This window comes from Rhagoletis pomonella, unplaced genomic scaffold (assembly GCF_013731165.1).
Source record: "Rhagoletis pomonella isolate Grant_MI unplaced genomic scaffold, Rhpom_1.0 Rhpom_scaffold_00012, whole genome shotgun sequence".
Lineage (NCBI taxonomy): Eukaryota > Metazoa > Arthropoda > Insecta > Diptera > Tephritidae > Rhagoletis > Rhagoletis pomonella.
In genome coordinates, this window is record NW_023458566.1 from 22,840,580 (window position 1) to 22,849,829 (window position 9,250).

The window sequence follows — 9,250 nt, forward strand, 5'->3', positions numbered from 1 at the left end:
TAACCAGTTAGCGACAATTTTCGAATCGCTATCGCACTTTTTGACGCAAATATATTTTTATCATGCGTCAAAAAGTGCGATAGTGATCCGGAAATTGTACAAAATCTCCCTCCTAAAGCAAAAAATATCGCAAAGAAGTACATTTGACTGTACTTCCGAAAGAAGTACGGTTGGTCACATTATGTATACCAAACCGTTAAAGTTGAAAATCATGTTGAACCTATTCTACTAATCGCTTACGTTTTTGCTAAGTGTTTGACCGAGCTTTTGCTGCAATTTATTGTTGCCCTCTTAAGGGTCAATGTTTTTTAAATTAGATGCTTTTTCATGTCCACGTAGCCCTCGCGAATGTGGTTCTTCGCCTGCGCGCGAGTACTTTGAGAAAAACTTGTTTATGATTTCGAGATGTTGAGCGCACTAGAGATCCAAGCCTGATGAAAGGGGTTTACGAACAACACACATTTTTCGCTTTTGCTCTCCTTTGTAGTTATGTGCATTGAATTTATGATTTTCGATTAAAATTTTATTAGGTTTTCGTCTCCAATCAACAAAGTGCATGGCTATCGTGGAGATGTGGAAGAAGTTACAACATTCGAATGTGGTACAACTGCGTGAAGTATTCACGACAAAAGCATTTGGTGATAATTGTACGTGGTATTGTTGAAATATGCATGGATTTTCTTTTCAAATGCGAGATAAAAATGTATGTATTTTATTTTTTTTTTTAAATCTCCAGCGTTAGTATTAGTTTATGATTATCATCCCGGCTCACACACCTTGCTTACAAAGTACTTTACGCCCACACAGGAGCCCAATGGCTATCCCGATCCATTCCAAGGCGATGCGCGCCCATTCAGGTATGTATGTATCATTAATGAAAAAGATAAATTGCGTCAGACCACCAGCCGATTGAAAGTTTTATCTGCAATCGAGTCTGATATTACGTATAGTGAAGGTTATCGAGTCAACACACAAAAGCTTATTTGTATGGATCTCTCTGCATCTTGTATTAGGCAAAGTTTTGAAAGAGTACTTAATGGGAAAATCAGTGAAAGAGAAGAGTATGAATCGTAGTTGTTGTATCGTGCTGGTGATTTATTTTGCAGCATCTTACCCAACCATTAAAGTATTCGTGTGTAATAAGTAGAATAGTTTTCGGAAGAAAATGATTGGCGCCTTGATCATAATAGAGGTATTTTCTATGCTTATCAGGTATGTTCTGTATACACGCATGATTTGAAATCGGTACGATTTGCTAAATATTGATCGTTATTTCCGATGAATAGACTGAATATTGTATATAAAACCTATAACAGAAACATCAGCGATGTTATATCAGCCGTTTCAATATCTATAAAAATATTTCCAAAATCGTACCGATTTCAAATCGTACGAACTTCCGTGTATATGTTAATGGAACCTAATTACATACATACATATATTTACACACTAGGGTGATTTACTCGAATTTTTCAAACCGGTTTTATTCGGGTTGTTCAATATTTATACAACAACATCTCAAAATTCCCTGCAAATTCAGTACATTTGTTTTTTTTTGTTGAAAGCGCAAACATAACTTTTTTTTACCAATCATGCTCTTAAATACAATCAAGTCAAGTACCCTTCGAAAATTTTTTTTGGTAAAGGTATGTTTTTCATATTGCCGCAAATCACTTAAGCAAAAATCCAGCTATGTTAGAAAATGAGAAGCTTTGTAGACTAAGTTTATTTATTTAGAGATGCGTTCATTCAAAGTTTTTGCATATTTACCATACAGATTTTTTTAAGTAATTTTTCGTAAAAACACATCTTCTGAGGCACTGTAGCGAAAAGCTATAAAAAATGTATTTATACTCTAGCACATCTGATTCCAGATTTGGTTCACGAAATGATTTAATAAAAAGCATTATATATATATATTAGAAATTACATTTAAAAAGGCAAGGTTCAGGTGTCTAGACACTAAGGAAAAAATCCGTTGATCCCAGAACTTTTAAATATTTATTGGATCTAATGTTTAATTTCAAGAGTTTTATTCCATTTTTGGCTTTCAATTTTTGACTAACTGTAAGCCTTATCTAAGCGCGAAAAATTAAAGGCAAATTTACAGTCTAGCCGGTTTTTTTCTGAATTTGAAAATTAAGAACTGGCTTTACCAAATTGCCTTTTTTCGAATAACTCGAAACCCGGTTTTGAGAAAATGTCGAATAATCCAACACCCTAGTATATATTACATATGTACATCCATACAACTTTTAAATTCACATTTGAATAAAAGTGGGTCATTAATTAGTCTGTTCGAATAGCAGTCCGGTTTACAGCATTTAGTCAGAACTTACAGGAAGTCGTTCCTATCGGCATAAAACCTGTAAGTGGGAACACTTTTGAGAGAGTAACTGAGCGACTGTTCCTAGCCAGAAGTTACAGGATTTAGTCCGGACTTCTTTTTCCTGTAAGTGTCAAACGATCAGCTGATTTGCATGTCCAAACAAAAATAGAAAGCGGTGTAAGCAAAAAACCTTATATTTGTAGAAAAATGGAAGTAAAAAACGAAATATTTGAATATGTATAGATTTTAATAATTAGTTAGTGATATTTCAGCCAAATCAGTGTTGTACAAATGACATGTAAACAAACCGACTGACGTTTTTACAGGAAATAGTGCTTTTTGCGTTCCCGTGCACTTCTGCATCTCTAAAATTGTAAAATTGTAGTTTGACAGTTCCACAGGTTTTAGTCCGAAGTTCAAAGGAACAGACTAATTTCTTGTATCTTGAATAAGGCCAACAATATCACGTGAGTCAGCTGATTTGTCTGCATATTCCGGCCACGAATTGCGTTCTTATGTTTTCTGTGAGAGTAATTTTATTTTACGCTCTAGTTCCGAGTTTCACAATTTTTAACAAAAAATAAATTTCATTAAAACTATCTTAAATGGCTTTTATTTACGTGTCATATTTATGTATGTCTTTTATTTTAGGTGCCACTGTTGAGGAAATTTATAAAAAATAGTGCCTAAGGTATGCCGCCATTTATTGTCAAATCAAGTACAAACCACGCAGCCATGCCCACACGTGTTAACTAACCTCTCTGCAAGCCATGTTCCCAAAATCTTAGGGAAATAGTATCGCAAGGTGTGTTACTATTTCAGAAATGGTATTTCTTTAAGAAACGTCAAAGAAAATCATATGAAGTGGTTGACACGAACTCGTAAAGAAATTTCTGTACAGTTTCTTAAAATTCTTTAAAAATTCTTCACATGGCAGCATTATTCTCATTTCTTTACCGATTTTTTTTCCGAAATTTCGTAAAAGAATCGGAAGTGTGCACCGTACATACATATGTACATTTAATTTTAGAAAAATCGGAAAGGAAAATAATGATTTCTTTAAGGTTTCTCTACTATTCAGATTACAGTAATTTGAACGAAACTAAGTAATTTACGTTGATTTCAACATGATTTACGAATGAATCGTAAACTACGATAGTGTGAGCATGATTTTATTCATAAAAAATAAAATAGATTTAAAGAGCTTTAGTTATAAAGTGACATTTTCATATAAATTTTATTTTTTATTTTATTTATAACGCAGTTAAAGACTTCTTTATTTTTTATGAATTTTTGTGCGAGAAATTTGGGTTGTACTATGCGTCTAAGGAATTTTGTTGACCCAGCTGGCTTTCGCGTCCATAACATTTAGGAAAAAATTCAGTAAAATAATCTTCGAAGTATTTTTCTGCCAGTATTAATATAGCATTAGGTTTTGGGCAAAATTCGGGCCCAATCAAGGGATCGCATGCTTGCGTATGTCCATACAGTATTGGACTTATCTATAGCACCCCATTTTTCCGAGTACACAGTTTTATAGCCCATTTAATTTTAGTCTTATAATGTGCAAGTTTCAAGTGGCTAAAAATTACCGTTGATTTTTTAAATTTTTTTTTTATCGCATTTGCTTTCATATCAAAAATCAACGGCAATTTTTATCCACTTGACTCTTGCACGTTTTCAGACTGAAAAAAAAATCCAGCACTTCTGAAAAAAAGGTTGAAATTTACAGGTCTATTCGGGTAATAAAAATTTCGTAACCGGTAAATAAAGTTCCCGTCAACTTTTAAACCTTTTTCGCATTCGGTGTACTCTTATGACCAGTAACTTTTTTTACCAACTCATAAGCTGGCAATAAAATATTGCCCTGTGAAATATGCAATGGCAGAATTTCCAGTAATCTTCGTAGCTGAATTGCAGAATATTTTAAACTGCATTATCGCGGTGAGAAGAACTGGTAACATTTTTTGGTAATAAAATTTTCCGGTTACAAAATCTTCAGTAACGTGCAGAATAGACCTGTTAGGTGAAAATTTGTTGAATTTTTTTGTAGTCTTTTAAAAAGTTTTAAAATTGGGTTTATATGAGGTTTGTTAGAGAATGAACTGAATTTTAATTGAAAATTCTTAAAAATAAATAATTAAACAAAAGTGGCAAACAATATCACAATCGTAACAATCGTGGTGCAAAGCTCAATAAAAATATTAAACATAAAATATCACTTTGAAATGGGGGGTGCTATAGATATGTCCAATACTAGGAATAACATCGATTTGCCTCTCTTGCAGCCACAAGAGCAACTTGCAACGCAACAATAACGGGCCATTGCTACCCGAAGCAACTATTTGGTCAATTATCATGCAACTGACCGCTGGTTTACGTGCAATCCATCAAGCAGGACTCGCCTGCAAGTGAGTTGATGATAAGAAGTATTTGATTTTGTTTGTTTTTAATTAGAAATTTGAAATTCGCAATTCCGAAAGGGTCTTGGATCCAACGAAAGTACTGGTGACCGGCAAGCGGATGCGTCTGAGTTTTTGTGGCACAAGCGACATTGCACAATTCGATCCCAATGCAGCGAATCCTCTAGCGGTGGCTAGCATGCATCAGCAAGTAAGGGAGCCATTCATTCAATGCTAAAGTGGCTTTGCGATAATACGTGTCCACCAATGACACATTATGAACTCGAATATTAAATGTTGTATTTGCAGGATGATTTGACTGCGTTGGGTCGGCTGGTATTGGCTTTAGCTTGTCGATGTTTACAATCGGTGCAGAGAGAAAATGTCCAAAGCAGCATTGAAATGGTATCACGTCACTACTCCAATGACTTGCGTAATTTCATCGTGTAAGTTGCAAAGCCGGCCAATTAAGCGTATTAAGTTTCTGACTTAATTACTTAACCACTTAGCTATCTATTTTCGACGACGCAACGACGCTCAGTAACAGATCTTATGCCAATGATTGGTGCACGTTTCTACACACAAATGGACGCATTACAAAGCCTCTGCGACATGCAGGAAGACGAGTTAGCTAAAGAGATGGAGAATGGCCGCTTATATAGAATTTTGGTGAAATTAAACTGCATAAATGAAAGACCTGAGTACGTACATGAATTAACCATTAACCATTTCTTGACATTTTTTGTTATGTCGAAGTGAAACTTCTTTAGCGGCGGTAGTGAGTTAAAAAAAAAATCGTCCCGAAAAACTGAACCTTGCGCTGCAACGGAAGTGCATCCCTCTCCTCTCCCTGTCTTGTCGCCTATATTAACATTGACAGTAAGTTATCGAAACGTGCTCACTCGCGGTTAAGGAGAACAATTAAGATTAGAATTAGATTAAGATTGTAGTTACAATCAACATAAAGATTAGAATTGAAGTTTAGATTATATACAATTTAGGTTGATATTAGCATGAATCAAGAATAATATTACGCTTAAAATTAAGGTTTAGATTTAGATTAAGATGAAGGTTAAGATTAGGATTAAATGAAGATTTGTATTATGGCTAAGGTTAGTATTAAAATAGGAATTAGATCTAAGATTTAAATTAAGGCTAGGTTTCAGTAGTTTGAAATGAAAAAGAAATAAATCGAAAGAAGTTTCACTTCGGTTATGTGGCCGTGTGTTTTTTACAAATTTACAACACTAATGGAAAGTAACAATATGTAATTTCAATTTCTGATAAATTTAAATTTCTATTTTAGTTTTAATATGGATTGCACTTGGTCAGAAACTGGTGATAGATACATGCTGAAATTGTTTCGTGATTATTTGTTTCATTCCGTCACAGAAGATGGTCGTCCTTGGCTGGATCACGCACATATCGTACTCTGTTTAAATAAATTGGATGCCGGCGCATTAGAACGAGTAGTTTTTACTTTTATGAATAATAATAATAATAATAATATAATAATAATTGTTATCACCATCAATTGTTTGCAGGTTCAGTTGATGTCCCGCGACGAACAATCTGTCTTGATCGTTACGTATGCCGAACTCAAGAATTGTCTTGAAAATGCATTTTCCGAGCTAATGGTAACTCCAACATAATAATTTCCATACACTGCTGGCACCGGCGCTGTCAGTGCCATCACCTAAGGCACCTCCAACAAACTCCACCATTGGCATAAATAGCAAATATACTTGTTTACATTAACAGTAACATTAAAAATTGTTGTAACTGAAAGTGCTGTTACATGTTAAAACCGCCGTCTGTTATGGAGGGGAAATTAAGCACGAACGAGCATATTTGTAAACCAGAAGTAGCCACGCTTTTTATCCACAAATGAAATCCGTCGAACCATCGATCATATACATACATATGTATTTCCTCTCCCATATTCCGTACTACATATACATACATATATTTATCGATCACTGAGACATACATAATTATTAAGCTAAAAAGATTTTAATGTGGAAACATAGAAAAATATAAAACGAAAGAAATTCGAAATGTAAACAAAGAGCTTTTTAAAAGTCTTTAATGAACCGGAAAACACAAGCGAATAAGAACGGGAGCAAGTCATTTTTGAAATGGTGTTTGGCGCTATCTATTGAATACTACTAATAAGATGTTTTGTTGTTATTGTACAAAAAGGAATGGCGGAGTATATTGTCTATTTTTACAAAAAAAAAAGAAAGAAAAGAAAATACAAAATTAAACGGGTGTTGAAGTTGAAACCAACAACAAACAAGTAAATAAAAATGGGAAGTTGGAGCGAAAACATGGGGACTAACTAGTACAGCCCAGAGCCCAGAAAAGTTAAACACAAAAAATACAAAAAGTGCGCGTATAAACTGTTAAGTGGTAGTACAAGATTGTTGATTGTGACTCCAGCAGCTCGCTATTCAAAAACCGACAATTTTTTGCTCATTGAACTGTTTGGCAAATTAACACAGAGACTTGATATTTTCTATTAATCGTTTTTGTTCAATTCATATTAAATATAATTGTATTATTTCATTATATTGCTATACAGGCTTCTTATGAACGCGGTGTTAAATTGAGGATTCCTAGCATTGATTTAAATTATGTAAATGCAATGGAACGAATTTTTACTAAGTTAAAATTTTATTTTTGGTATTGTTAAATTTTTTTTGCGATCAAATATTTATGTATTTTGCACGTTCCATTTTTCTCTATAATTAAGGAATTTCATCAATTATAGCGATATCATGAAAGTATCCATAAATTGTTTTTCAAAATTATCGACACATCTACGTACATACCTGTTCAATCATCAACGGGTCATTAAACATACCGTTAACAAACCATCAAGAAGCCCAACTTATTTCGTCTACAAGCAAATTAAGTAATTTTAAATTATTGTACTTGAATAAGACTTACATTTAAAAAAAAAATATATATTACAAAAATTAAAAAAAAAACAAGCACATTTGCTTTTGGAACACTTTGAAAACGACCTTACCAGGCTACAGGACATTAATTTTTTATCTCTATTCTAAATATAAACGCTTCTCGATAGCGATATGATTATCTTTAGGGTTGCCAGACGTACCCCATTTTCGCCCGAGACCGTTCACTTTTCGCTTAAAGCATGTTTGCATTGTTCAACTTTCACAGTTTTTATTTGAAAATGTTCTTATGCCATATTTAAGGCTGAATATGTATACATATATCTGTGGTCGTAAGCAATAACCGCCCAAGTCGAAAAACGTGAATTCGAGATAAAACGTTTTAAACATTTGGATTGTAATGTTAACCTTATAGGGAACCCAAAATATGTTCGTCCATGACTTTTTAATAGCCTAGCTGGCGAGATGGGCATTTCACATACACATGGAATAGTAGTTCCAGAATACGATAACATATATAACTCAATACTTTTAAGTCGACTTAGGCGGTTAGTGCTTATGACCACAGCTATACATATCTATGTGTATATTTTTTATGTATACATACACTGGCGATCAAAACAGCGTGCATGGCATGACTTTTTCCAATATCTATTATGTTTTTCAAGTTAATGTGTTCGTTATTTTTTTATAAAAATGTTTTTCATGCTTTAAGCAAAACCATATACATTAGCGTGGACCGAAAATCCGCTTTTTTTAGAATTTCGATCGGTAATAACAAAAATATGGTTCGTTATGCTCTCAAAACAATCTGTGTGAAAGATTACAATTTTTGGTCAATATCTTAGGCTCGCCCAAAACAAACAAACTTGCAAACTTAATACAATACACTTATTTTCCTAAAATTTCATGAGCCATGTAACCGCATATTCAAGAGTTCAGATGAAAATTCCAAAATTTTGATGGAAATTTGTTGCATTTTTCTAGAGTTTGTATTAAGTTTGAAAGTTTGAATTAATTTTACGGTTTTGGCTAAAGCATGAAACATATTTTTATAAAAAATAACCAAAAAATTTAGCTTGAAAAACATTAGTGGTATTCACCAAAGTCGGCAAGTGGCCTGGCAGTGTTGTCAACAGTCGTTGCTTGAGCACATCTGCTCTTTTGCCAGAGTGCCAGGCCACTTGCTCAATTTGGTGAATACTACTATTGTAAATATTTAAAATAAAATCACCATGCACTCAGTTTCGATCGCCAGTGTAATTTGTTTTGTTTAAATGATAGTGAATTTTTATTTATGAACGGTTTTATTGTTCCATAAGCGAATAAATCAATTTTTTGTTGAATATATTTAGTTTTATTTGTCCCGCGAAAAATACTGCTTTTTCTTTATTAGTTGTACCCCAATTTGTTCATATCTGTACCTCTTTCAGCATTTTAGGTCTGGCAACCCTAGATTATCTGCACATGTAGAAGTACGCATTTAAATAATTTGACAGCTGTGGCCCGTGAATCGTCGTTTTCAAAGTGTTCCGAGCTATTTTTTTTTTGTAGATTGGCGCTTAGCGTTTGGCCGAGCTTCTCCTCCGACTCGTGGA

General features: G+C 33.8%; 2 protein-coding genes across 4 annotated transcripts in view; one reads left to right on the plus strand and one right to left on the minus strand.

Annotated features, from left to right (window-relative positions):
• LOC118748121 (PAN2-PAN3 deadenylation complex subunit PAN3) overlaps positions 1-9,250 on the minus strand; it is a 52,959-nt gene that overhangs the window by 14,058 nt on the left and 29,651 nt on the right. The window lies entirely within an intron of this gene.
• LOC118748124 (PAN2-PAN3 deadenylation complex subunit PAN3-like) lies at positions 507-6,986 on the plus strand. The gene is made up of 8 exons (XM_036482440.1): positions 507-647; positions 737-857; positions 4,618-4,740; positions 4,813-4,942; positions 5,041-5,177; positions 5,241-5,432; positions 6,038-6,200; positions 6,276-6,986. Exons 1-8 carry the CDS (start codon positions 557-559, stop codon positions 6,381-6,383), a joined length of 1,065 nt encoding a protein of 354 aa, XP_036338333.1. The 5' UTR covers positions 507-556; the 3' UTR covers positions 6,384-6,986.

Excerpts from the sequence above, each read along its gene's own strand:
- LOC118748124 (XM_036482440.1), top strand. The coding sequence starts at position 557 with ATGGCTATCGTGGAGATGTGGAAGAAGTTACAACATTCGAATGTGGTA. Across the intron at positions 648-736 it reads AAAAGCATTTGGTGATAATT|CGTTAGTATTAGTTTATGAT; the intron begins GTACGTGGTATT and ends TTAAATCTCCAG. Across the intron at positions 4,943-5,040 it reads TGGCTAGCATGCATCAGCAA|GATGATTTGACTGCGTTGGG; the intron begins GTAAGGGAGCCA and ends TTGTATTTGCAG.